At 40.7% G+C, this 27935-nt stretch overlaps 6 protein-coding genes and 1 pseudogene across 7 annotated transcripts; 5 read left to right on the top strand and 2 right to left on the bottom strand.

Annotated features, from left to right (window-relative positions):
- Positions 1-931: 931 nt before the first annotated feature.
- Positions 932-3736, bottom strand: ackr4a (atypical chemokine receptor 4a). 2 transcript variants are annotated; one of them, XM_044021350.1, is made up of 2 exons: positions 3581-3736; positions 932-2319 (listed from the first exon to the last, which is right to left on the bottom strand). In XM_044021350.1, the coding sequence occupies exon 2, from the start codon at positions 2310-2312 to the stop codon at positions 1203-1205; it is 1110 nt and encodes a 369-aa protein (XP_043877285.1). In that variant the 5' UTR covers positions 2313-2319; positions 3581-3736; the 3' UTR covers positions 932-1202. The 2 variants fall into 2 exon arrangements, with proteins under 2 accessions (XP_043877285.1, XP_043877275.1); XM_044021340.1 differs by having other exon boundaries at positions 3577-3736.
- Positions 3737-5797: 2061 nt separating this feature from the next.
- On the bottom strand, positions 5798-6337 carry LOC122766597 (histone H3). Its single transcript, XM_044021591.1, has one exon. The coding sequence runs from the start codon at positions 6214-6216 to the stop codon at positions 5806-5808; it is 411 nt and encodes a 136-aa protein (XP_043877526.1). The 5' UTR covers positions 6217-6337; the 3' UTR covers positions 5798-5805.
- A 214-nt stretch (positions 6338-6551) lies between these two features.
- Positions 6552-7032, top strand: LOC122766630 (histone H2A-like). The gene has a single exon (XM_044021654.1). The coding sequence runs from the start codon at positions 6552-6554 to the stop codon at positions 6936-6938; it is 387 nt and encodes a 128-aa protein (XP_043877589.1). The 3' UTR covers positions 6939-7032.
- Positions 7033-9594: 2562 nt separating this feature from the next.
- LOC122766650 (histone H2B) lies at positions 9595-10042 on the top strand. Its single transcript, XM_044021691.1, has one exon. It carries the CDS (start codon positions 9597-9599, stop codon positions 9969-9971), a length of 375 nt encoding a protein of 124 aa, XP_043877626.1. The 5' UTR covers positions 9595-9596; the 3' UTR covers positions 9972-10042.
- Positions 10043-12718: 2676 nt separating this feature from the next.
- On the top strand, positions 12719-13787 carry LOC122766548 (histone H1-like). The gene has a single exon (XM_044021502.1). It carries the CDS (start codon positions 12721-12723, stop codon positions 13384-13386), a length of 666 nt encoding a protein of 221 aa, XP_043877437.1. The 5' UTR covers positions 12719-12720; the 3' UTR covers positions 13387-13787.
- A 2648-nt stretch (positions 13788-16435) lies between these two features.
- Positions 16436-27895, top strand: LOC122766738 (annotated as a pseudogene).
- Positions 18242-18735, top strand: LOC122766728 (histone H2B). Its single transcript, XM_044021861.1, has one exon. It carries the CDS (start codon positions 18269-18271, stop codon positions 18641-18643), a length of 375 nt encoding a protein of 124 aa, XP_043877796.1. The 5' UTR covers positions 18242-18268; the 3' UTR covers positions 18644-18735.
- Positions 27896-27935: the final 40 nt, after the last annotated feature.

Below are 27935 nucleotides of genomic sequence, written 5' to 3' on the forward strand. Positions count from 1 at the left end.
TGACTGATGCATATTCTTCATCAGTGTTTGGCAGCTCGGCAGTCGGCCCAGAAAAACACCTGTGACTTGTACTCATATTCGGAGGCATTTCTGGAAACTTGAAATTCTTGAAATCAAAGTGAAAAGTCAAATCCCACAGGATACTGATTCTGGCAATAACATAGTTGTTTATCGTTTTTGAGGGAACCGTGTCCTCATTGCTGATGAAACAGAGGCAACGGAGTGGAACCAAATAGTCAGTGGATGTGTCACCATAATATTCCCATATTTGTGTATAAGTGTCTTCTGCTCCAAAGTCGAGGTTACAAGCACTGGCATGAAAATTCATCATAAATCCTCATATTCACAAGAGTCACGACACAGAACGCCCATGCAGACGTCGCTCTCATGTCGTCTAATCTGGCTAATATGTTCTGAAAGGTGTGAGGTCTAAAATCCTGTGTCGTTCTTGTCAGTAGCAAGTACAGTCATGTGTAGTATATCCAGTTTATCGCTTGACTTTGATTCAAATAACCACGGACACAAAGTTGATCTTGTTTGTCGTTTCATCTTTTTTTAATCTCTAACTTGAACTATGTGTCAAGTTTCAACTCGGCTAATTTCTTCCGTCACTTGTGAGTTGTTGTACAAGAGAGATTTTGTCTGTAAGTTTGTCCTGAATTTTGTTGTGATGGGGTAGATCAGCCAAATATGTTCCCATTAAGGTTTAGTAAGAATACACCCACTGAAATCATATTTTCAAGAAAACCTTATTACCAGATTACTGGATTACTGATCCAGATTACAGCCATTTAAATATAACGTGTGAAGGAAGTTTCGGATGCTCAGCAACGTCTTTAACAGATGAATTCTGTTATGCTTATGTTAGTTCTATACTCGGTGGATCAAAATGTAAACATTGCAAGTGCTGGTTTGTAAAATGCAGGGTTGGTTCTGTGATTTAGCTTCAATGTCCAGTGAAACTTTGTCTTTACTGGATTATTTCAGCATGTGTTTATTAACGTCCTCCTGTAAACTTCATTTGTCCAATAATCTAATTTAATGACAAAAAAAACATTTATTTGTTACTGGAAACTTTTATAAAACTCAAGATTAGAAGACTGAACAGTTAACACCTCCTATTTTTCACAACAAAATCACAGATTACTTGTACGTGCTCATGCTACTTCAGTATATACTTAATAAGTGACACTCAGTGTAACTCATATTGAGAACGTGTCTGTTGCTTGAGATGCACTGTGAGAGTTAAACGACATCTCCATCCCTTCCTCCTCTGCAGGATTCTCTCTCCTCCTCCTCCTCCTCCTCTCTCCAAACCTCTTGGCCAGTTTGGTCATGTGCTGCCTGAACGACGTCCCCACGAAGGCGTAGAGGATGGGGTTGAGGCAGCAGTGAGTGAGCGCCAGGCTCTCTGTCACCTGAGCCGCCGTGTCCAGCACTTTACTCGTCCCACAGTGGGACACTAAAGCGTAGACGGAGTCCATCATGCGATAGACCTTCACAACGTTGTAAGGCAGCTGTGTGATCACAAACACTCCGACTACTATGAGAAGAACGCGCAGAGCTTTCCACTTCCTGCCTCTGCTTTCAACCGGGAGGCTCTTTAGCACTCGGGCCACGTTCCAGTAACAGATCACCATAACGATGAGAGGAAGCAGGAATCCCAGCAACACCTCCACTGTCTCCAGAGTGGCTTTGACTCCTCGAGCCATAGATGAAGGGTACACAGCCATGCACATGTTCCTGTTAGATCCCCACCTCACTTCTGAGAGGATCAAATCAGGAAGACCGAGCATTAAAGCTGTTGCCCAGACAACCACACACACCTTCCAACAGTGTCTCCTATGAAACATCCTTTGCAACCAACTCCCCTGGTCTCTCTCTTGTGCCCTGGCAAAGGCCAGGTGTCGGTCCAGGCTGATGCACGCCAGCAGCAGCATGCAGCAGGTGAAGTTCACCGTGTAGCAGGTTGACACCGTCTTACAGACCAGCTCCCCCAGCTCCCAGCCCCGAGCGGCATCCGCGGCCCAGAACGGCAGCGTGAAGAGCAGGAGCAGGTCGGCCACAGCCAGGTGGGTCAGGAAGGCGTCCATCATGGTCTTCAGGCGTTTGTGGTAGGCGTACACCGTCACCACCAGGGCGTTCCCCGCCACTCCCACCACCAGACACACCGCGTACACGACGGGGAGGAAGATGGCGGCGAAGGAGCGGATGTCGGCTTTCTCGCACAAGGCGGGATAGTCGTCATAGCTGAAGTTGAAGCTGATGTTTTCGTGGTAGTAGTAGTCGTCGTCGTCCCCTGCGACCTCCATACTGAATCTGTGAGAAGAAAACACATGATAATCTCTCTTTATATTTGTAAAGTGTAACTCAACCACTTGTTTCAGGTGTAAAACCGGTGTTTAAATGTGTATCTTGCTGATCGAGGTCAGGAGGACGGAGACAGCAGTGATGTCGAGCTGGTGAAGTGAGACGATTGCAAACTGGTTGGAGTATGACGGCTCAAAGAAAATCTCAGTAGTTTGACGGGATAAACACTTCTTGTCCCCGCCCACCCCTGCACTGCTTCTGTATACACACGCTCCCTCAATCAGGTCTGATAGTTTTGCCTGTTTTCAGATAAAGGAGGCAATGTTACATTACACACTGCAGCTTTAACTAAAGTTTAATACTAAAATGATTATAATAGAACACATTTTTCATTTCACTCTCTAGACAGCTTCAGCAACAGCGAGTAAGCTACTTTTATTTGGAAATAACTTGAGGATTTGTCTGGAAACAACACCAGAGAACTACATGGGACCAAAAAATACTTCCGGCTTTTAGGAAATCCTCGTAAAGAAGAAACAGTTGTCTGATTGTAGAATAATTATCATGGCCGGATAACATCAGAGTCAACATCCCCTGCATGTGAGTATTTAGACAAATTGCCCATGGTGGTGCCATCACTGCGTGAGATAAATGAGCGTTTGATTGTGCCTCACAGCAGCAGAGGGTGGAGGAGGATGCTCAGTTTCAGCTTGTTTAAACGATCACGTTTTTCTCATCGAGAAAGTGAGGAGTATCCCGGCAAATGGGAATGCGCTACAGAGTTCCCCTGGCAACCAAACATACAGAAGAAATCATTATTGACTATGTACTGTTTTTATCACTTTCTGTTCATTTCCTTTTTCAGATTTGATGTTTTTATGCTGGTGAGTCGAAGGCAATTTCCATGTTGGACAATAAAGTTTTCTAATCTATTCTATTCTATTCTAACTCAAGTACAAGTACAAAAACCTCCAATGTAAACATCCGTACAGCTCACCACTGACGATAGAAACCAAGTTAATGCATGCGTAGCATTAATCTTTTTAAACATGCAAATTAAGTACTTTGTCCACCTTTACGATGATGTAAGTAAAAAATAATATATTTGTGCTATCGCCTCTCTTAAAATCCTTAAAAGTAAGAAGAAATGATGCAAACAAAATGAATTCTATCACAGAAACGATATGTAGCTGTGCACTAACTAATGAAGTAAATCATAACACTCTTAACTCTTTAAAACAGATGTGTGAATGAACAGATACTCACTCACACTCCGTTTTCTTCTGCCTTCTGTCTCGTCTGTCTCTGTCTCTGTCTCTGCAGAGTCCACGGGGTTGTACTCACTCAGAGGAGAGCAAGGCGTTTGATCTGGCGCCTGCACAGCCCGTGTGGGACGGAGTGGGAGGAAACCCTGGCTTTCTGTGCTGCTGTGTGAGTGTGTGTGTGTGTGTGTGTGTGTGTGTACTCCTTTTAAAAGATTATTTCTGATATTCATTTTTAATCTTATAAAAACAAAACATAATCTTATCGCGTGTTGCAGAATAAGACTTTTATAGCAACGCCGTCTACAGTAAACATAACAAAGTTAAAGGTGAACTTGAAGCCATCTTTAATAATTGACTTACAGTCGAGGATTGGATTTGACCAGAATAAGGGCTCATTTGTTGTACCACAGAAACACAACAGCTGGTTTGGTGTAAATAACACAACTATAATGAATTGACAGAGTTACATTTGTGGGAAAGAAAATAGATCCAATCCCATCCAACTTTATTTAAAAATGACAACAGTTACATCCGCGATAAGACCTAAGAAAACATTAATACCTAAAAATAAAAGACTGAAAATAATAATAATAAAACACTGTAGAAAATGTAAACAAATACATAGAAACAACATAAACAACTCCTTTAATACAGGGTCAAAAGTCAACTGTAATTCATGCAAAATTCATCACATCGCTCCAAAAACTTGGTTTGTCCATGGCAAAGCCTTTAAAAGTGCACACAGAGAATAATAAGATAAATAATAGAAGATAAATACTTATCAGCGCTGCTGTTGCACCAGGAGGTGCTGGGGCCCTAAATATAATACATGTGTTGTGCAGCAGAGATTGACTTATTAAAGTATAAAGGTCGTCTGAAATGAATTAGAAAGAAAAGTCTGTGTCTACTGAGTGATAATACTTACAACATGCTTTAAAACTGCCCTGAGCACTGTGATCATAAATGAGGTCATAAATCCTGTCTCCTCACAGTCCAGCATCAAGGTTAAATAATAATAATAACCTGCTCTAAATTACCCTTCGTAGATGTGAGAACACCGACTGCTGTTTCTCATCTAAACAATCTCTTTGTGTGTTTTCTAAGCAGTAACATATATGTATATGTATATGTATATATATATATATATATTTTTTTTTTAAATGTATTTGATGTGCAGAAGACAAACATCTATGTGTGAAACTCCTGCTGTCTGATTGGACTGAGCAGCTCTCACTGTGACTGTGTGTCTGCAGTTTATCAACAAACAAATCATTCTCACAAACAACATGCACAGGAGTGGAATTGTTTCTGGATGTTTGTTTCAAACACATGTGAGGAAAACACAAGCTGTGACGCCATCTTGTGGTCACATGTCACGCTACACTGAGACACTATTGATAATACAGTATGAGACAGTATTGATGGAACCAGAGATGTGATGCAAGTAAATAAAACAATTCATTTAACTATTTATCATTTTCTGCATAGTTGCTTTTTTTTAATAAAAAAAATATATAATTCTCACTTTCCTTATTGATTAACACATGTATTTCTTTATTGTTCATTCATTTATTTTCAATTGTGGTCTTCCGTACTTTCTCTGTTGCCTGACACACCCACTTTAAAATATATAAATAATCATAAAATGTTTTAAAAATTATAATAATTAAAACAATATATACAATATATAATTTGTTGTATTTTCTTATTTCTGGAACATGATGTAACTGCCTCTCTTCTCCTGTTGGGGGCGCTTCTGCACCATAGACTCCTTGGAAACCCACAGAGGAAGAATATGGCGCTGTGGGTTTTCAATTTTCTGCCGTTCAAACCATACGGACACATGGTGACAAGGGTGAAAAAAAAAATGGGTGTGGATTATTATGGGATAATGTTAAACAATAGCACTTTTGTTCATCAACAGTTGGTATTTAATAAAAGTCAAATGTCTTTAAATATGAAACTGACACATTCTCACTTTCTATGAGAAATGTACTGTAATGGAGTTTGAACAGTGATGTAGGAGATCATATGAGTGCTTTGATCTTCATGATACTGTAACTGATAACGTTTATTCTTAATTGAAGACGTAGGTAATTGTTATGAGATTTTTATCCATTATTAAATATGTTGAGGCAGCAGAGGACTGTTGTCTAGAGTTGAGGGTGAGGTGGCTCTTAAAAGAGCCGTTGAGGTGGAGGTTAGTGGATCAACAACAGCAGCACAGAGTTTAAGCTCTCTCTCCACGGATGCGGCGGGCCAGCTGGATGTCCTTGGGCATGATGGTGACTCTCTTGGCGTGGATGGCGCACAGGTTGGTGTCCTCGAACAGGCCGACCAGGTAAGCCTCGCTGGACTCCTGCAGAGCCATGACCGCGGAGCTCTGGAAGCGCAGGTCGGTCTTGAAGTCCTGAGCGATCTCTCTCACCAGGCGCTGGAAGGGCAGCTTGCGGATCAGCAGCTCCGTGGATTTCTGGTAGCGACGGATCTCTCGCAGAGCCACGGTACCGGGCCTGTAACGGTGAGGCTTCTTCACGCCGCCGGTGGCAGGCGCGCTCTTACGCGCAGCCTTGGTGGCCAGCTGCTTCCTGGGAGCTTTACCTCCGGTAGATTTACGGGCGGTTTGCTTGGTTCTTGCCATGTTTCTGCTTGTTGCTTTCAACAGGAGAAAAAGTGAAGCAGACACGAGCGACTCTCTGCTCTTAAACTGTGGGAGCAGCTGTGACACGGTGACGCTGCTTCAGTCCTCCGGCTCCTGATTGGTGGTGAACACAGCGCCGCCCAGAGGAGCCCGAGACCCCGCTGCTTATTGGACAAAAGTCGCTTGAAAGGACAGAGGGTGATCCCCCCTCTGCTGCTCTGCTCTGGTTGGTCTGGCAGGAGTCTCAGCTCTTTCGTGGACATATAAACGAGGGTTTGCGTTGTTCGAGTCACAGTTTCTCTGAGTTTGTCAGAAAAATCTAGTAAAAATTAACTATGTCAGGAAGAGGTAAAACCGGCGGAAAAGCCCGCGCTAAGGCAAAGACTCGCTCCTCTCGTGCTGGACTCCAGTTCCCGGTCGGTCGTGTTCACAGACTGCTGCGCAAAGGCAACTACGCTCATCGTGTGGGTGCCGGCGCCCCCGTCTACTTGGCCGCTGTGCTCGAGTATCTGACCGCTGAGATCCTGGAGCTGGCTGGAAACGCCGCCCGCGACAACAAGAAGACCCGTATCATCCCCCGCCACCTGCAGCTGGCCGTCCGCAACGACGAGGAGCTCAACAAACTCCTGGGCGGAGTGACCATCGCTCAGGGCGGCGTGCTGCCCAACATCCAGGCTGTTCTTCTGCCCAAGAAGACCGAGAAGGCCGCTAAGTCCAAGTAAACCACAACAACTCCGCAAACAAAAGGCTCTTTTAAGAGCCACACACTCACTCTGAGAAACTGCTCATCCTCCTCTTTAAAATATAGCTCGACTGTCAATTTCTCTGAAATATGTAAATGTTGTTATAAACTATGAAAGGCCAAAATAAAGAAACAAATACACAATTAAAAGTGTCATTAATTAAATACATTTAATAAATTAAAGACACATTTAATTATTTCATGGTCCGTGTAGCAGTGGGTCATTAATTGTTTTATCTGCTATACTCGCCTATCAAAGTCAGAGGGCGGGGCTAACGCAGATCGAGTCTGATTCATCGCTTGGGTCTGAAATGGCAAAGGGAGCCCAGCAACACATACAGTGACATCAGGAAGTCCTCTGAATGCTCAGAAGAGACCGTCCAAGGACCCAGTTGCACATTTCCCATGGAAGACAGGGAAGGGATGCTGCAGACACTGCAGTAAAGGATACACCAACACGCAGTGCAGCAAGTGTGATGTTCGCCTTTGCTTTTCAGAAAATAAGAACTGTTTTTGTTTCTGTCAGTCATGAAAAGAAAGAAAGGAATGAAGTTGCTAGAAAGTTGAGCTGAGTTTTATCTTGTTTAATTTTCTTTGTAATAAATGATTTCATAAATAAATATGACTGATGTTTGCAAAGTAAGCAATCAACCCTGCAATTGATCCCTGAGTTGTTCTGAATTGTTGTTCAGACAACGTGAGTACAAATACAGGAATTCTGCTCCCAACTAGGCCCAATGTTGCAATATTACAACATTTCTCTAAAATCATACATAAACATTTCTGCATCAATGGCCTCCTACAACAACATCTGAAAGGTCACATTTTTTTGACCAGGCCTCAAGTCCTGTATGAGCAGTGTGTCTTTCTTTTCACGTCTCTCAGTATACAGTTTATTTTTGAAGTGTGATTTCATTGTAAGCATCTAAAGGCATTTTGTATGGACAACTAACTTGATTCTGTCCTTTTGTCAATCTTTTTTCCCCTCTAAGATTGTAACTGACAAGGATGCATACAGTCAGACTCCAGTGGGAATCTTCTGTATCGATGAGGAAAACTCACCCCTGAACCCATCCAGAGTTGGGTTCATCCTGCAAGTCAACCTTCCTCAGGCCTTCTGTGTTCTTTTTGGACTTTTTTAATATAACTTCCTGTTGTTTTTGTTCTACTTTTGTCACTAATCAGTAACAGCAGTTTCTCTCTTTAAAGAGTGATTTGTGATGCTTTAAAATGTAAGCCTGATAAGTTGACTTTACTTACAAAAATTACAAAAAATGTGTGCCTGAGTTATTTTTCAAGTAATGAGCAATTAACTTTTTAAGTACATGTAACTTAAAATCTTCTATAATATCAACTGCTTTACATAGTTATTATTACCAATTATTTTTAGTTAAGTCAACTTGGAATATAGTGCATTGAATTTAATTATTATTATAAGTGTAATAACTATGCAAATCATTTGATATTACAAAATATTTTAAGTTAAATGTACTTAAAAAGTTAATTAAAAGGCAACCACTTTTCTTATTGTAAACTCAACTTATCCGGGCTTACAGTGTAGCATATGTGCTGATTGTGTCTTTGTCTCTCTTTAGTTCTTACAAACTCTTTTAAATCATGTTCTGAATAAAAGGCAAACACATTGTGATCATATAAATACATATATATGTTACTGTGTAAGATTTGCAGGTATAACTTTGTTGACTGGATTCTTGACTGTAACTTATGTTTCTTCAGTTAGGACAGTTTACTCAAAATGATTGTTGATGTCATCAGTTTCAGATTCTGTTTTTGAAAAATAAGAAAACATTGGACTGTGACAAAACAATTCCTCCAGGATTAATCTTTTTTTTGCTCTAGTGGTTGTATATCTTAAGCTTAAGTGTGATAATATAATTACTCAGAAAAAACGTTTTTCTGAGTTCTATCGAGTTTTTTTTTTTAATGAATGCAATGCACTTTCATAGAAATCAGAGACAAACATTTAATAAATGTATTGACATGTCATGTACTGTGTATTACTTGTGGGGGACACGTTAAAACAAACTGATCCTCACTAAATCAAGTTAGTGTTGGGAGATTATAGTGAGTGAGTGTTAAACTACAATAAAGTGTTATGATTTTGTCTGTCCTCAACCTTATCTTCCAATTCGGACAATTTTTATTTTTATTATTATTTTGTAGTATTAACAACTCTTAAAAGTGAGAACATGTTGTATGATTCATGTATTTATCTCATTCATAATTTATCTAACGTCAACAACTCAACTAAAAAAAACAGGATTGACTAAAGTGCTGTACAGAATGAAGAACATGTAAAAACAACACAGAGCAAAGTGAAACACATAACTCATCATGATAATAATCCACATGAAGATACTGAAGCAGAAAAATGTTAAACGTTTCTGACTGAATCATAGTTAGGATTTGTTTCTTTAATAAAATGTATCATGTATTTGTTTCTAAAATGTCTCCAGTGTGTTTCAAACAAAGACAACACTATCTCCTCCTCATCCAACCTCAGTGAGAGAATCAACCAATCACAGGAGGGGGAGCACACAGTGGTGTTTGCATGGAGCCTTCATAAGTAGAGTCTCCTCCGCCTACTGCGACTCATTGATCAGTGAAAACTGTCAGGATGCCTGAACCCGCCAAGTCCGCGCCCAAGAAGGGCTCCAAGAAAGCCGTGACTAAGACCGCCGGCAAAGGAGGCAAGAAGAGGAGAAAGAGCAGGAAGGAGAGCTACGCCATCTACGTGTACAAGGTGCTCAAGCAGGTCCACCCCGACACTGGCATCTCGTCCAAGGCCATGGGCATCATGAACTCCTTCGTCAACGACATCTTCGAGCGCATCGCCGGTGAGGCGTCTCGCCTGGCTCACTACAACAAGCGCTCCACCATCACCTCCAGGGAGATTCAGACCGCCGTGCGTCTCCTGCTGCCCGGTGAGCTGGCCAAGCACGCCGTGTCCGAGGGAACCAAGGCCGTCACCAAGTACACCAGCTCCAAGTAAACACACTGCTCAGACTGGAACCACCTCATCAACCCAACGGCTCTTTTAAGAGCCACACACTTTATCTAACAGAGTTCAGATGATCTTTATACAGTGTGAATAACATATCTGAGATGTGTCTGTTTAACCTTGACGTCCTTTCCTTTGCTGTAAAATGAATGAAACGTTACAGATTGTGGCTTAAGAATTAGACCTGCTCCTTACTGACGTCCTGTACCTGCATGTGTGTGCGCACAGAATCATTTACCGCCAGTTTATGAATGAAACAGACCCGTTCAGAGAATCTGGAAAAAAAAGCGCACCAGAAAACATGTGACGTCTTCCACATAAAGAGGTTAGGGTCCACACATTGACGTCCTTTACCCACATGAGTGCCCATTAAATGTTGTTCAGTACCACATAAAGAGGTTAGGAAAAGTTGCCATATGTTGCATTTATTATGGAAGGACAATATATTGTAATAAAAGAACTGGAATACTTTCTTTCTATGAACAAGGGATTTTCTGAATTATCGCACTTAAGGTTAAGATACAAAGCCACTAGAGCCAGAAATAGATTAATCCTGGATTCTTTATTTAAATACTCCAAAATCCAGGATTATTTTTTTTTTTTTCTAAAACAGGATCTGAAACTAGTGACATCAACAGTGATGTTGAGTAAACTGTCCTAACTGAAGAAACATAAGTTACAATCAAGACAGTTATTAATCATAATAAAGTGAGTATATCTCTGCAACCACAAGGCCTATTTTAATACATGTCATAGTAAAGGAATTTGTGGGATTTGAAGAGATGTGTAAATATCAGTGTACGTATTAGTGGTGAAGAGTAAATGAATGTAGAACACCAACAAGTATGAGGTACGTGTAAAAGTAATGTCATTTCACAAGTTGCATATATTAAGAAATGTATAATGATTTGTTCATTTGCTGCTAATGTTTGAACAAAGGCTGGGTCAGAGAGTTACTGAAGGAGAAATGGAGACTAAAGCACCAGAATCTATTCTCTACATGAACCACTGACAAACTCCTTTGGGCAGACAGTGTAGATATCATGTGTATATCATATCATCACCAAGGCTTGACTTCTATTCTCAATCTTGTGCATGTAAATGTTTATATTAACAAGTGAATACATCACTTCTATCATTTATGGTTTACCTAAATCAACACGCCACACAGTTTTTGTGTCATTGTGTGAGTAACCATCATTGTATTACACATTAGGACGTCTGGAAGCATTTTAAACATTGGAAACTTACCATAGTATGTTACTCATTTACTGTATTGTTCACCCACGTGTGTGTGGCAACGTGCACAGCACAGAATGATCTGCCACCAGTTAGCGAACGAAAAAAGACCTGTTCAGGGGGAAACTGACTGAGGGAAGGAAACGAGCACCAGAAACATGTTTTCTACACATACTCTTATTTTATTATTTACAAATAATAATAAAATGAATTGTTATTTATTACATGTTGTTCACTACCACATAAAGAGAACCCACTTATTCTTTAGTGTTTGTGAAAATGCTCTTACGTTGCATTTAGAATGGAAGGACAATGAATGTGCACCAAACACTTGTTTGTTTTCCTCATCTGAATGAGGGATTGGCCGAATTATCTGACTTTAATCACTCACTGATTACAATAGAAATACCACACTAGAGCTGAAAATAGATGAATCTTGGAGGAACTCTTCAACTCTTTACTCCAAATCTCTGAAGCAAACACCGCAAGACCAGAGTCTTGTATTTAATGTCTTGGACTGATGAGTGACATCAGTAATCACTTTGATCAACTTTCATAACTGAAGGAATATAAGTTGCAGCTACGGTAGTTATTAACCATTGAGTAATAATTTAATGTTTTCTACATCATGATTAATAAACATCAACAAAGTCATACAAACTACAGAGTATTTGTATGTAAGTATTGATATGTAACCAGGTCAATATTTTCACAGTAGAGACCTGCAGAGAGAATCATAACAATGTTCCAAGAACATGATCCAGACAAATCACAGCTGGAACAAACTGTAGAAGATGAGGCGTCATAATATTATTTTGTGAAATAATAATAATAAATATGTAGTAAATTATTTACATCAAACTATAAAAGTATTGAGAGAGTCATCACTGCCTGAGGTTTGTTGTCATTTCAGTTCACAGCTGTGACACAAGTGTGTGTGTGAGAACTTGAGCATGAGCCTCGGCCATCAGCAGTGTGTGTTTGCTGCTGCACAATAAGTGCACTTTATTACACAGTGATCATCAGCAGCTGCTTGTTTTGACTCGGACTCTGAGAACAAACGTGTGCAGCAGCAGAGAAACAGGTTCTGGTGAAGCTCTGGTGTTTTTCACCTGCTTTTAGGAGAGAAACGAGTGTGAAAAGCCGCCGAGCAGCGCTGCTCACCGCGGTGAACAGCTGAGGTTCGTTTGCTCCACAAAGAAAACACAGAGAACATCAGAGCTCTTCATGACTTCAATATGAAGAGAGACCAGTCCGCTATGGACTCCGTTCACTGTGAGCCTCCAGCTCCTCTCACACACTCATTTAAACTCTTTTGTGAGTGAAGAGAAAACACAAGTGTCCCGGTGTCCACGCTGCACACAGGAGCCGCTGCTGCGTTGAGTCTTCACGGTTCTCATGCTGCGTTCAAGTACCGCCTCCTCTCTGAGTGCCCTCCACTAATCCGCTCTCTTTCACTGCGATCGTTGTCAGTCTGAGCTCAACTTAGAAACCACGAATCATGGCAGAAGTAGCTCCAACTCCAGCCGCCGCCGCCCCGGCCAAAGCAGCCAAGAAGAAGGCGGCTTCCAAGCCGAAGAAGGTCGGCCCCAGCGTCAGGGAACTCATCGTTCAAGCCGTGGCCGCGTCCAAGGAGAGGAGCGGCGTGTCGGCGGCCGCCGTCAAGAAGGCTCTGGCTGCCGGAGGCTACGACGTGGACAAGAACAAGGTCCGCGTCAAGACCGCCATCAAGACTCTGGTGTTGAAAGGAACTCTGGTCCAGACCAAGGGAAGCGGGGCCTCCGGATCTTTCAAGATGAACAAGAAGGTGGAAGTCAAGAAGCCAGCACAGAAGGCCGCTCCTAAAGCCAAGAAGCCCGCCGCCAAGAAACCCGCAGCAGCCAAAAAGCCCAAGGCAGCGGCAGCTAAGAAGCCAGCAGCTGCTAAAAAGTCTCCTAAGAAGGTGAAGAAACCTGCAGCGGCCAAGAAAGTAGCCAAGAGCCCCAAGAAGGTGGCGACCAAGAGCCCCAAGAAGGTGGCGACCAAGAGCCCCAAGAAAGTGGCAGCGAAGAGCCCCAAGAAGGTGGCAGCGAAGAAGGTGGTGAAGAAGGCTCCAGCAGCCAAGAAATCTCCCGCCAAGAAGGTCGCCAAACCCAAAGTGAAGAAGACAGCAGCCAAGAAGAAGTGAGCTGTCCTCACTGAGACATGTCCATCCTGTTCAAAGGCTCTTTTAAGAGCCACACACTTGTGTCCGCTAAGAGCTCAGCCACCTTCTATTATTAATAGTAATTATGATTATAATATAGTATCATGTGTGTATATATAATAGCTGCTATCTATAATATTCATTGAATATACAGTACAAAGCATCATAATATTAATTACATGTTTTTAGAAGTACAAAGTAGTAGTGATGGGAATTCTGGCTGTGGAGATCTGGCTCTTTTGGCTCCCAAGTGGCTCCTCATATTTTGTGTTACTTAAATTCACTTATCACCAAATTTAGTGTAAAATGAATAATTCATGTAAAAACACAAAATGCAATATATGTATACTATTTATATGGCTTTATTAATACATTTAACACAATTTCACATATACATAAATACATTTTAAATTAAAAAAAAAAAAAGATTTCATTTTCATTTCATTTTATATTTCATTAGCAGAGTCCCTTCTCCAACTCCATAAGTGTTGCATGATTAGTTCGCATATGCCTGTGCAGGTTGTTTGTGGAGCCTGTTTGATATGATTTTTTAATTTAGGGTACACTCTGCCTTTCTGGAGTCTAACACTAACGAAATGTGTCCAAGTGTTACTTTTTTCCTGCTGTCACTCATCTTCGGTAAAATAGTAAAATCTTCTCTCTCCCTCCTGTTGTGTGTGTGCTGCACGCGAGTGTCTGTAACCCCTCCCCCTCCTGCTCAGTGTGGTCACACAGACGCTGCCACAGCCACACATGTTGACCAATGGGGCTTTAAAACAACAATAATAATAATAAAAAATCGCTCTCGATCGGGAGCCGGCTTCCGTCGTTCACTTCAAAGAGCCGGATTAGACCCATCACTACAAAGTAATAACTGCTTTATTCAATGTGTCATGTGCTCTACATCACTATTGACTATAGACGTGAGAGATTATAACATCATTGTATTTACACTCAGACCTCAGAATAATTGTATTTGTAATAACTGAAGAGAGACAAAATAACAAGTAAAACATATAATATTCGTTTTTTTACAGGGTTTAGAAAGTCGTTGTGTTCATAATCACATCAGACATTTGACGTATCATATAATCATATACTGTGCCCTGTTAATACAAATATTGAAATGACTTGACTTGAATCAAGTGTTAATGTGTTTACATTTTCACTAAACTACACTAACACAGTGTATTTGATGTATATACAAAATGATGCATGACATCATCAATCGCATATTGATATAGAATGGAATATATTGTTTGATGTTTATTATATATCATTATTAATAAACATCAACATACATATACCTGCAAATGAACAGTGAAAATACATTTACAAAATAAAGTATGCTGGTTTATTTTGATCACATTGGGTTCATATTTCACTGAGAATGTTCATAAAACAAGTTTGTATGAACTAAAGAGACAAAGTTACAAGCTACACGTGTAGTATTGAGTACTGTTACAAGGTTTAGGAAATGATTTTGTTGATTACGTCAGACATTTAAAGCTTTACATAATTTACACAATTTAAAACTAATCTTTTTCAATTGTGCTGCATATACAGTAAGATGACTAACAAGGTTTACATGTGTATGAATATGAAGAGGAAAAAATATACAGAAAACCTGAATTACAAAATATCACAATTTCATACATTATTTGGCTGTTATTCCTCATGTATATTCTGGACATCTTATTTAACGTTATATTTAAATTAAACTCTAAAACTAGACAAAACTAATTGTTAAGTACAAATACAAGTTAAAAATACAAGTTGTATGTGCTTTATTTCAATTATTAATGACCATGCTGTTGATGACGTTTAATATCTTCATATTTTTAGAGACATTGTCAGTTTTGCTATATTCTGTAGTTTTTTGTTCAGAGTTTCTGAAGTATTATGTACTTAAAGTGTATAAATTGGAGCTTCACATCCCATTACTATTAATGATTCGAGGAGATTCATCAAGTTAAGTTATATGACTTATCTTTGTTAAAACAGAATCTCCGCTGCAGACACCAACTGTCTCGTTTGATGATACTTTAACCTCTCACCCCTTTTACAGTCAGTCCTTTTAGAAAGTAGGTTTAGTGAAAACTCTTAGTTAGTTAACCCTGAGATAACTAACTAAGGTTTTTTGTTTTTGGTTTAACAAAGCCATTTCAGGTTAACTCTAAGTCAGTTACCGTGGCAACATAGTCCTCCTCCTGCTGAGCCTGAAGCAGCTATCTGACACTCTGTCTCATTTCCTCATTCATACAGTCCATATCAAAACACGTATCGGAGCACATTCACCTACGAAATTAATCAAATTGACATATTTTCCACCGGCGCTACTCGCCTCGGCACGGCACGGTTTAGGTTGCATCTCCACTACAAAGTACCTACTCAACTCAACACATCCATTATTACAAGCCTGTACGTGTACTTGCCTTAAGTCAGCACATATAGCCACATATGAAATCCAACCTCCACACACACATCTGAATCAAGTCAGTTTGAACATCGACACTTTGCTCTGATTTTTCACTATCCTGTCAGACATAATTATAATAAAACATAATTACTCATGTCTGGATATAAGTGATTCTGAAAAAAATAATTAATGTCATTTAAATGCGAATCATTTTTAAGCATGGTTACTCATTTTTAAATTAACTTGCAGAATGTTTTTAAATCACAATTTGCCTTATTATTTAACACATGTATTTGTTATCATATTCCTATTTTTATTTATTTCTTTTAGTTTGTGGTCTTTCTCTGTTATCTGACGCACATGTTTTCTTGTTGACTTTTTAAATTTTTTATTTTGGGAGACTTCTGGAATTTGGGAGACTTCTGTCACTGACTCTCTTCTCCTGTTGGGGGCGCTGCTGTACCATAAACTCCTTTATCCACCATGAAAACCCACAGAGGAAGAATATGAAGCCTCTGTCTTCAACTAGGTCCTCAAACAGACTTTCAATAGCCGTGAATCTCAGTGTATTCATCACATCTTTGAGTGAACTCTATCACCAGATAAGTAAAAATGAGTGGCCGTGGAAAAGGAGGAAAGGGTCTTGGTAAAGGAGGCGCTAAGCGTCACCGCAAAGTTCTCCGTGATAACATCCAGGGAATCACCAAGCCCGCCATCCGCCGTCTGGCTCGCCGTGGCGGAGTGAAGCGTATCTCTGGTCTGATCTACGAGGAGACTCGTGGGGTGTTGAAGGTTTTCCTGGAGAACGTGATCCGTGATGCTGTCACCTACACCGAGCACGCAAAGAGGAAGACTGTGACCGCCATGGACGTGGTTTATGCTCTGAAGAGACAGGGAAGAACTCTGTACGGCTTCGGCGGTTAAACTCACTTCACTTTGTCCTCAAACAAAACAACAACGGCTCTTTTAAGAGCCAACCACTTTGTCTCTGAGAGCTCACAGTCTTTGTTACTTACAGTGTTAATATATTAAGAATTATGTTAACCTTCACTGTATGATTTCAAAACGTTCTTTCAACGATAGTAAGATAAAATGGATATAGTATCCGTTTTATCTCTGTTGTGGTTTTGAACGTTTGTCTTTCCCATTATCTTGGTTATTTAAATGGTTCACAAACTTCCACTGGTCCTGGAAGGAAATTACTGCATATATGTGGAATGGATCTTATTTTGACTTTACTATGTCAGTGTAGTGAGAAAGATGATGATGATGATAAAAGCAAATTATCTTTTTGGGAATAAATCTGCCTCCTGTGAAAAGTTTGTAGCTGACTTTCTATTTACAACACTGTATTATAATGTTGGTGATGATGGTGTTACGGAGAGCTCATTATTTACTCAACCACTGCTCTAAAGTTTTTTCATTAATTAAATTACATTTGAGGCCCAGCTTTCTTGTAGTAATTATTATTAGGGTTCGAGCAACAAGGTTGCAAGAATTATTATTATTATTATTATTAGTATGTAATTATTTAATCTCACTTATGTGTCTGAAATTTGCAACTCACTTAAAAATATGTTTTTATTATTGTGGATTTTATATCATTCTGTATCAAAACATGCAAACATATGAAATTCATGTCATGAATGTTATTGTTTTATCACAGTGGACTATTTTATAATGTTAAGCTCATATCATCCACCACAACTGAACAGTTTTGCTTCCCCACACACAGTTGGATGTTTTTTTAGTTTGACTGGTTCTCTTTGCATTTATTTTTACTAGTAATAAAAATTATAGTGTGTGTGTGTGTTAAACTGCAATTAAGTATTCGGATCTTTTGTCTGTCCTCGTCTTCTCATCTTTTTAATTTTCTTTTTCTGCCTCATTCAACAATGGGAAATATATAATTGGTTAAAGGTAGATTATTTTATTTTGTAGTATTAAGTACTCTTGAAAGTGAAGACATTTTGTCTGTTTTTTCTGTATTTATCTCATTAATCTCAGTCTAACAACAACACAATAATCACATTCGTGTTGAACTGAAAGGATAAAAAGATTATGAAGATTTTCTTCTTCCTTTTACCAGAGGTTTGATCATCATGATTCACTGAGTTTCTGTTTCTCAAAATGTTTCTTCCTTTGATAAAGATCATTAATAATCATGAAGATATTGTGGCAGAAACATGTTCAATGGTTTCTGTCTGAAGGAAGAACTGAAGGACAGTAGCGATTTGTTTCTTTAATAAAATGTATCATGTATTTGTTTCTAAAATGTCTCCAGTGTGTTTCAAACAAAGACAACACTATCTCCTCCTCATCCAACCTCAGTGAGAGAATCAACCAATCACAGGAGGGGGAGCACACAGTGGTGTTTGCATGGAGCCTTTATAAGTAGAGTCTCCTCCGCCTGCTGCAGCTTATTGATCAGTGAGAACTGTCAGGATGCCTGAACCCGCCAAGTCCGCGCCCAAGAAGGGCTCCAAGAAAGCCGTGACTAAGACCGCCGGCAAAGGAGGCAAGAAGAGGAGAAAGAGCAGGAAGGAGAGCTACGCCATCTACGTGTACAAGGTGCTCAAGCAGGTCCACCCCGACACTGGCATCTCGTCCAAGGCCATGGGCATCATGAACTCCTTCGTCAACGACATCTTCGAGCGCATCGCCGGTGAGGCGTCTCGCCTGGCTCACTACAACAAGCGCTCCACCATCACCTCCAGGGAGATTCAGACCGCCGTGCGTCTCCTGCTGCCCGGTGAGCTGGCCAAGCACGCCGTGTCCGAGGGAACCAAGGCCGTCACCAAGTACACCAGCTCCAAGTAAACACACTGCTCAGACTGGAACCACCTCATCAACCCAACGGCTCTTTTAAGAGCCACACACTTTATCTAACAGAGTTCATATGATCTTTATACAGTGTGAATTTAATTCAACTATGCTCTTCATTTACTCACATGAGTTCCCACCGCACATGTGTTGCATTTCTTTCTCTGAACAAAGGATTGTCTTATCACTCTTAAGGCTAAGATATAAAAGAAATTAGTGGTGAAGAGGAAATGAAGGTAGAACAACAAAACTAAAATAATATAGCTTTGCCTGAAAAACAAACAACATAAAGATGAATATCTCTCTGGAATAATGGCGAATAAGATCTAAACTCACTCACATTAAAGTACAGCCTGTGAACATAATCTCTGCAAAGTTTGACTTTGATCAAGTGAAGCAGAACAAAATTAGAGCTATTTTAGTGCAAAAATTAAGGACAAGGACTCATTTGTCAACATTTTGAAACATCTGCAATTTGGATTCAAACCATGTATTTAACTACTTTCTTCACTTTAATATATGTATTAATGTTCAGTTAAACAATTTCTGGCATTGTTTCAAAGTTCCTGCAGATTTTAATATGTTTTCCATTCAAAAAACACACCATCTGACTTTTCTCTCTTCTCAGGCCTGTATCTCAGCGAGAGAACGGCCGACATGAATGAACGACAGCTCATTGGCTTCATTAAAGCCAATAGAAGGACACTGTCGTCACCCAATTTTGATTGACAGCTTTGTTCGTCAATGAGAGGCAACCGAGTGCGCGGGTGTGACGCGGCTGGCTGCTGCCTTAGGATAGGGTAATGCGTCTAAAAACGTGATGACGTCACCTAGAGATGCCAGGGAGCGCTTGATTTTATCACAGGGAGTCAGTCCAGCCGGGGAGTGCTTTGTTTGCTGTGAAAGATTATTTTTTTTCACGGAGAAACATCAAAGGTAAGAGCATTTTTACAGCTGTCGTTCGGTGAACGACTCTCTGTTGTCTGTATTCTGTGGCGTGTGTCTCTGTAATGCTTTGTCCTGTACTGCTTTGGCTTACATCATTGGAAAGGGCAGCTTTCATTTGAGCCACAGGGGTGTGTGTGGGACAAGATGGCGGCGGCATGGAGTTATTCATTTAGGTGTTATTTGAACTGTGTTTTTCACATTTGAAAGAGGTTTTTTACAGCCAGATGTATACCAGATGTTTCTGAAAATTTTGACACCAAGTATATATATATATATATATATATATATATATATATATTAAATCACTTTTTCGTGATTCTTAACGAAAAATAAGTCACGTAAACTCAGTAAAAGTCCCCCAATTGCGCGAACTTCAGGCACAAGGGTGTTTAATGTTTACTTCGCTATTGATAAAAATCAACAAAGTTATATCTGCAAATGTTACACACTTGCATATATATGTATTTATATTCTCACACATCGTTTTGCCCTTTATTCAGAACATGATTTAATTGAGTTTGTAAGAACTAAAGAGAGAAAAAAGACACAGTCAACACATGTACTATACACATATTACAAGGTATAGGAAGTGATTGTGTTATAATGTGTTATTAATAACACACATTAAGTATTGATATGTAACCTAACTATGTAAATATTTATTACTACTTGCATATATTAAGAAATATATATAATATAATGATTAGACCAGAGTCTTGTAATTGACGTCATAGACTGATGAATGACATCAGTAATCACTTTGAGTAAACTTTCATAGTTGCAGCTAAGGTAGTTTTTAACCATTTAATACCTGAGTCATTTAATTGTTTTTAATTATTTTCTACATCATGATTAATAAACATCAACAAAGTCATACATGCAGATCAACAGTGAAAATGCACTTTTGTTTGTTTTGCTGCTATTTAAGATACAAGCAACACATATACTATGATTTATTATGAGGTATAGAAAGTTATTGTGTTCACTACACAAACAACAGTTGACGTATCATATAATTGTATACTGTGCCCTGTTAATACAAATATTGAAATGATTAAACAACAGAGAGCTGCAGAGAGAAACAACAGTGTTGCAGGTATACATTTATATGTTATGTATAATGTATAACATATGTATATGTATATTATGTTGCATTGTTTCTTTCACTTCCCTCTTCATTGTATATGTCTCATCTTAATGAATGAATCAAGTGTTAATGTGTTTACATTTTCACTAGAACACAGTGGGTAAATGTATTTGATGTATATGTAACCGTGTAGTTTATTATGTGTTTATTAGTTTAAGTATGGAATTTATGTTGTCACCATAACATTTTTTTGTATTATATTACATGTTATTGTTTTATTATGTGTTTAAGTTGTATTGTTAATTTTAATTAATTTAGTCTAATGTTTTATTATCACTTTTATTCTTTTGTTTTCTTAGTGTAATTAAGTCCCCTTGTTGTGGTGGGGGACCAGGTAAAGTGACAGACCGGAGAAGAGAGTCCGGCTCCGCATGAGATCGTGTTATCTGTTTTCATGTGATATAGAGAAAATAAAGTCTCGCTGTGCTGCCAAAACGGTGTCTTTTTATTTCTTGTCAATTGGAGGAGCCGGCTCGCGATCGAGAGCGATTCTTTATTAGGGATGCACGATATATCGGCATTAATATTGTTATCGGCCGATGTTCGTCATTTTTTAACATATCGGCATCGGTTCAATGAGTAAAACTGCCCCGATTTTAACAACCGATGTTTATACTCGTCTAATTGCTGTTTGTGTATGTGTGTCGGGAAAGGGGAGGCCATGCGGCATTTGTTTGGGCATATGACAGCGTCAGTGACGCAAGCGCAGCATAAGATGTGTGTGTGTGTGTTGAGGAGAGATAATGTCAGCGGTGTGGGCGATTTTTCAGGGTGTCAATAGAAGATACGCGAAAAGCATCATGCAACACTTGCAAAGTCGAGGTAATGCGCGGAGGGTTCCGCGTCAAGTCATGTCTTTTGAAAAACCGCCACCCTGAAGTACACAAACAACGGCAGGAAGCTAACGCTAGTAACATTAGGCAGCAGACAAAAAGAAAGCAGCGCAGCTGGGACTCGACCAAAGGAAGACAGTGGCCAGGGCAATAACGATCAAGGTAATGGAAATGATTGCTCTTGACGACCAGCCGAGGGTTCCGACGGTTGATAGCGCATATTGAACCCCGCAACAACCTGCCAAGTCGGCGCTACTTTGCCGATGTTTTGCAATTGAACAAATATCTGGTTGCCATGAATACTGGCAAGTTTGATAAAGTATTTTAACATGTTTTTTTTTAATTATGGCAGCTCTTAGTAGAGCTTGTCAGGTATTGTTTCTCATATCTGTTGTGTAGTTTTATTGTGAAGGGAAGTGGCGCGGTTGTTGTTGCCGGGAGGAAGGGTTGTTGACTTTATTTACGTACCCAGTATAGACGCCCTTATCTCGCTTACAGTAACTTTGGCAGGGTATTATTTTTATTTATGTTCATGTTTGTAATTTATGATCCAAACTTTCTAACAGGAGTTTAGTGAGTTGAGGGAGTTAAACTGTACTTTAATTTAGTCACACACTTGCTACAAGTGGTAAAGGTTTCTAAAAACCTTTACTTGTAGTTGGTTACTTGTGTCTTATGTGACCTTGTTATTTGGAGGTCAACATGTGTGGCTGTGTGTGACTACACTGTGTGGAGGGGAGGTGTTACAGACACTCGCACACAGCACACACGAACAGGAGGGAGAGAGCATTTTACCATTTTACCGAAGATGAGTGACAGCTAGAAAAGGAGTCAAATTTGGACACATTTTAAAGACTCCGGAAAGGCAGAGTGTACACTTTGTAAAATAAAAAATTCATATTGAGCATGCTCACAAACAGGCATATGAGAACTAATCATCCAATAAGGCAGTTAATGGAGTTGGAGAAAAGACCAGCAAGGGACTCTGCTAAGGAAGGTGCCAGTGTGACAACTCCTGCAACTCTTTTTATTTAAAATGTATTTATGTATATGTTAAGTTATGTTAAATTAATAAACCATGTAAATACTATACATGTTATATTTTATGTTGTTTTTACAACGTTTAATATCTGACACTGACAGTTTTGCTGTATTTTAAAGAGGAGGATGAGCAGTTTCTCAGAGTGAGTGTGTGGCTCTTAAAAGAGCCTTTTGTTTGCTTGTTTGCGGAGTTGCTGTGGTTTATTTGGACTTAGCGGCCTTCTCGGTCTTCTTGGGCAGAAGAACAGCCTGGATGTTGGGCAGCACGCCGCCCTGAGCGATGGTCACTCCGCCCAGGAGTTTGTTGAGCTCCTCGTCGTTGCGGACGGCCAGCTGCAGGTGGCGGGGGATGATACGGGTCTTCTTGTTGTCGCGGGCGGCGTTTCCAGCCAGCTCCAGGATCTCAGCGGTCAGGTACTCGAGCACAGCGGCCAGGTAGACGGGGGCGCCGGCACCCACACGATGAGCGTAGTTGCCTTTGCGCAGCAGCCTGTGAACACGACCGACCGGGAACTGGAGTCCAGCACGAGAGGAGCGGGTCTTTGCCTTAGCGCGGGCTTTTCCGCCGGTTTTGCCTCTTCCTGACATGGTTAATTTTTACTAGATTTTTCTGACAAACTCAGAGAAACTGTGAGTCGATTAACGCAAACCCTCCTTTATATGTCCACGAAAGAGCGGAGACTCCTGCCAGACCAACCAGAGCAGAGCAGCAGAGGGGGGGATCACCCTCTGCGCTTTCAAGCGACTTTTGTCGAATAAGCAGCGGGGTCTCGGGCTCCTCTGGGCGGCGCTGCGCTCCAGGAAGAGCCGCTCACCACCAATCAGGAGCCGGAGGACTGAAGCAGCGTCACCGTGTCACAGCTGCTCCCACAGTTTAAGAGCAGAGAGTCGCTCGTGTCTGCTTCACTTTTTCTCCTGTTGAAAGCAACAAGCAGAAACATGGCAAGAACCAAGCAAACCGCTCGTAAATCTACCGGAGGTAAAGCTCCCAGGAAGCAGCTGGCCACCAAGGCTGCGCGTAAGAGCGCGCCTGCCACCGGCGGCGTGAAGAAGCCTCACCGTTACAGGCCCGGTACCGTGGCTCTGCGAGAGATCCGTCGCTACCAGAAATCCACGGAGCTGCTGATCCGCAAGCTGCCCTTCCAGCGCCTGGTGAGAGAGATCGCTCAGGACTTCAAGACCGACCTGCGCTTCCAGAGCTCCGCGGTCATGGCTCTGCAGGAGTCCAGCGAGGCTTACCTGGTCGGCCTGTTCGAGGACACCAACCTGTGCGCCATCCACGCCAAGAGAGTCACCATCATGCCCAAGGACATCCAGCTGGCCCGCCGCATCCGTGGAGAGAGAGCTTAAACTCTGTGCTGCTGCTCCACTAACCTCCACCTCAACGGCTCTTTTAAGAGCCACCTCACTCTCAACATAGACAACTGTTCTCTGCCGCCTCAATACATTTAATATGTTTTTATTATTAGTATAATGTAAGTTACATATCAATTAATTGTTGTCTTCCATTATGAACAAACATATTTATCATTTATTTATATAGTTATTACATTATCACAGATATCAAAGCTGTCATTAGTAAGTGTGGTGAACACCAACATAACTACTGTTCAAACTCTGTAGACTACAGCCCCTCTTGTTATTCCTCATTACATTTATAAATTCATGTCATCTTTATTTACTAAATGCCAACTGCCGATTAACAAAGTGTTTTGCATTCCCTAAGAACCTCTCTCTTTTTTTTTTAATAGCACCCTCCTGAACTTGTCACAATGTGTTCTTATGGGTTAAATTTCATCATGAAAATTGTGATGATTTCATATAATAGGAGGGGATATGGTAATAACAGCTAATTTTTAATGTAATGACATGGTAAGTACAGGAGTTGTAATACACTCTTGTTATTTTCATAATAAAAATTATGATGTGTTGCAGGTCGATCAGTAATCACCTTTTGTACAGGCACAGCAAACATTTAATGTTAAATCTATTTTATATGATTTTTATAGTCATGTCTTTTCAGTCACACCATTGAACAAACAGCAATCCAAGTCTGTGAATCAAATTCATTAGAGATTAATTTTGCCTCTCATCTCAATAAGAGCAGTGTTTGCCAAATATCGTAGCAGCCAGAAAGCAACAAACAGCCCTTCACTCCTTGAGGGAAGTAGCTACTAGTCTGTTAGCAAACAGCTAGTGCTATTGGAGATGGTTGATTGAGGATCTTTGAAGATGAAAGTTTGTGGAACTGGTCTAGCGCTGGCTAAAAAAATACAGCCTCTCCCCCACTGAAAAAAACAAAACAACAATTATGTGCCAATATAGGGAAGCAACTTTAACCATGAATCATTCATTAGTTTGATGTTTCATCACCATTTCCCACTATAGTAAACCAGTCCTCAGCCACATAATAGAGTTTCATCTTTTGCACAGTTTGTTCTGTACAGGGGTGCTGACAGTGGGCGATAGGTGAGGTCACACCCTGGACATACAGAGACAAACAACCATACACTCTTACATTTACATTAGAGTGACTACTTTACCTAATCCCCATGTTGCATGTTTTTGGACTGTGGGAGGAAACATGCAAACTCCATGCAGAATGGCCTTTGTTCCAACCGGGGTTCGAGGTGCAAAGGCAAGAGTGCTAACCACTACACCAACCGTGTGTCCCATCCTCCTGTGTTTGGAAATTGTTTGTTTTATTCACTTTATGGAAACTTCTATTTTCTTTCCTTGGTCCATTCTGTCTCTGTTTCACTGATTGTATACATTGTTACATTTACTTGTTTATTTTTTTTTAATTTTGCAAAAAGTGCACATCCTTTATTGCATTACATTACATGTCATTTAGCAGACACTTTTATCACTTTTTATCCAAAGTGACTTACAATGGAATTGAGTACAATCAGCCACCCCCAATGCTCAACATCTCTGTTTATGCTGTAGGAGCATCACAGCACCACATACAGGTCTAGCATGTACTGCATACTCAATAATAATAATAATAATAATAATAATAATAACAATAATGATAATAATAATAACGATAATAATAATAAATTTAATTTAAAAGCGCCTTTCAGGTCACTCAAGGACACTTTACAAACAAGATGAATTAAAATCACACAATTACTTAAAAACCAAAAAAAACAAAACAAATCAACTTCCCCAAATTTGGGGAAGTGGCGGTAAAAGCAGGGGGGTTAGAGGGAGTAGGCGGTCCGGAACAGGTGAGTTTTCAGTCTTGATTTGAAGAGGTGGAGAGAGTCACAGTTACAGAGGTCAGGTGGTAGTGTGTTCCAAAGCTGAGGAGCAGAGTGGCTGAAGGCTCTGCCCCCCATAGTGCTGAGGCGGGCAGGAGGCACAGAGAGGTGGATGGAGGAGGAATATCTGAGGGAACGAGTGGGGGTGATGACGTGCAGGAGATCAGACAGGTAGGGAGGGGCAAGGTTGTGGATGGCCATGTATGTGTACAGGAGGAGTTTGACAGGGAGCCAGCGGAGGTGCTGGAGGACGGGGGTGATGTGGTGGTGTGAGGGGGTCTTTGTTATCATATGCGCGGCTGAGTTTTGGACCAGTTGCAGTTTATGGAGAGACTTTTGGGAGAGAATTGCAGTAATCAAGACGGGAGGTGACGAGACTGTGAACAAGGACGGCTGTGGAGTGGGGGGTGAGGGAGGGGCGGAGTCTGTTGATGTTGCGGAGATGAAAATAAGCAGTGCGGGTAGTGATGTTGATGTGTGAGTGAAAAGAGAGTGTGGTGTCGAGGTTGACACCCAGAGGAGCTATCAATGGTGAGGGAGATAGATAGGGTGGATTTAGTGCCGAGGAGGAGTTTTATTGCAGTTTAATTTAAGGAAGTTTGAGGTGAACCAGTTTTTTAGCTCAGAGAGACAAGAGGTGAGGGAGGGTGGTGGTAGTGTGGAATTTGGTTTGCAAGAAAAGTAGAGCTGGGTGTCATTCGCGAAGCAGTGGAACTGGATATTGAATTTACGGAGGATGTGGCCAAGGGGGAGGAGATAGATGATGAAGAGAAGGGGCCCCAGGACAGATCCCTGGGGCACACCTGTAGTGACTGGGGAAGGTTTTGAAGTGAAAGATTTGAGCTGTACAAACTGAGTGCGGCCTGTGAGGTAAGAGTGGAACCAGCTGAGGGGAGTGTGGGAGAGGCCAATGGAGGAGAGTCTACTGAGGAGGATGGGGTTCAATGTTCACAGTCATTTCAGTGTAAAAATCTAATATGTGCATCATCTACATTTGCTAACCCTGGAGAGGGAGAAGCCAACAAGGAAATAAAGAAAACAGGATTGAAGCTGCACATCATGTTAAACTGTGCTCACCATCAGGTGCTTTTTTCTTAACTTTAATCTTTACTTTGACATGTTTATTTGAAGTTCTTTAAGCTTTTGGTTTTTTTTAAATTTTCAATATATTTTTTTTAAACACCAGTTTCTCAGCTGTGATTTTTCACTATCCTGTCAGACATAATTGATTATCAACATAAATAATAAATAAATATTAAAAAATATATAAGGAAATAAGTGAGTCATTTAAATATGAATCATTTTCTAAGCACAGTTACTTATTTTTAAATGAACTTTTAGTTTGTGGTCTTTCTCTGTTATCTGACGCACATGTTTTCTTGTGTTTTAATATAAACCCTGACTTTTTAATGTTTTATTTTGGGAGACATCTGGAATTTGGGAGACTTCTGTCACTGACTCTCTTCTCCTGTTGGGGGCGCTGCTATACCATAAACTCCTTTATCCACCATGAAAACCCACAGAGGAAGAATATGAAGCCTCTGTCTTCAACTAGGTCCTCAAACAGACTTTCAATAGCCGTGAATCTCAGTGTATTCATCACATCTTTGAGTGAACTCTATCACCAGATAAGTAAAAATGAGTGGCCGTGGAAAAGGAGGAAAGGGTCTCGGTAAAGGAGGCGCTAAGCGTCACCGCAAAGTTCTCCGTGATAACATCCAGGGAATCACCAAGCCCGCCATCCGCCGTCTGGCTCGCCGTGGCGGAGTGAAGCGTATCTCTGGTCTGATCTACGAGGAGACTCGTGGGGTGTTGAAGGTTTTCCTGGAGAACGTGATCCGTGATGCTGTCACCTACACCGAGCACGCAAAGAGGAAGACTGTGACCGCCATGGACGTGGTTTATGCTCTGAAGAGACAGGGAAGAACTCTGTACGGCTTCGGCGGTTAAACTCACTTCACTTTGTCATCAAACAAAACAACAACAACGGCTCTTTTAAGAGCCAACCACTTTGTCTCTGAGAGCTCACACTCTTTGTTACTTACAGTGTTAAT

Source organism: Solea senegalensis, linkage group LG1, assembly GCF_019176455.1.
Source record: "Solea senegalensis isolate Sse05_10M linkage group LG1, IFAPA_SoseM_1, whole genome shotgun sequence".
Taxonomy (NCBI): Eukaryota; Metazoa; Chordata; class Actinopteri; order Pleuronectiformes; family Soleidae; genus Solea; species Solea senegalensis.

Excerpts from the sequence above, each read along its gene's own strand:
- LOC122766597 (XM_044021591.1), bottom strand. The coding sequence starts at position 6,216 with ATGGCAAGAACCAAGCAAACCGCCCGTAAATCTACCGGAGGTAAAGCT.
- ackr4a (XM_044021350.1), bottom strand. The coding sequence starts at position 2,312 with ATGGAGGTCGCAGGGGACGACGACGACTACTACTACCACGAAAACATC.
- LOC122766728 (XM_044021861.1), top strand. The coding sequence starts at position 18,269 with ATGCCTGAACCCGCCAAGTCCGCGCCCAAGAAGGGCTCCAAGAAAGCC.
- LOC122766630 (XM_044021654.1), top strand. The coding sequence starts at position 6,552 with ATGTCAGGAAGAGGTAAAACCGGCGGAAAAGCCCGCGCTAAGGCAAAG.
- LOC122766650 (XM_044021691.1), top strand. The coding sequence starts at position 9,597 with ATGCCTGAACCCGCCAAGTCCGCGCCCAAGAAGGGCTCCAAGAAAGCC.
- LOC122766548 (XM_044021502.1), top strand. The coding sequence starts at position 12,721 with ATGGCAGAAGTAGCTCCAACTCCAGCCGCCGCCGCCCCGGCCAAAGCA.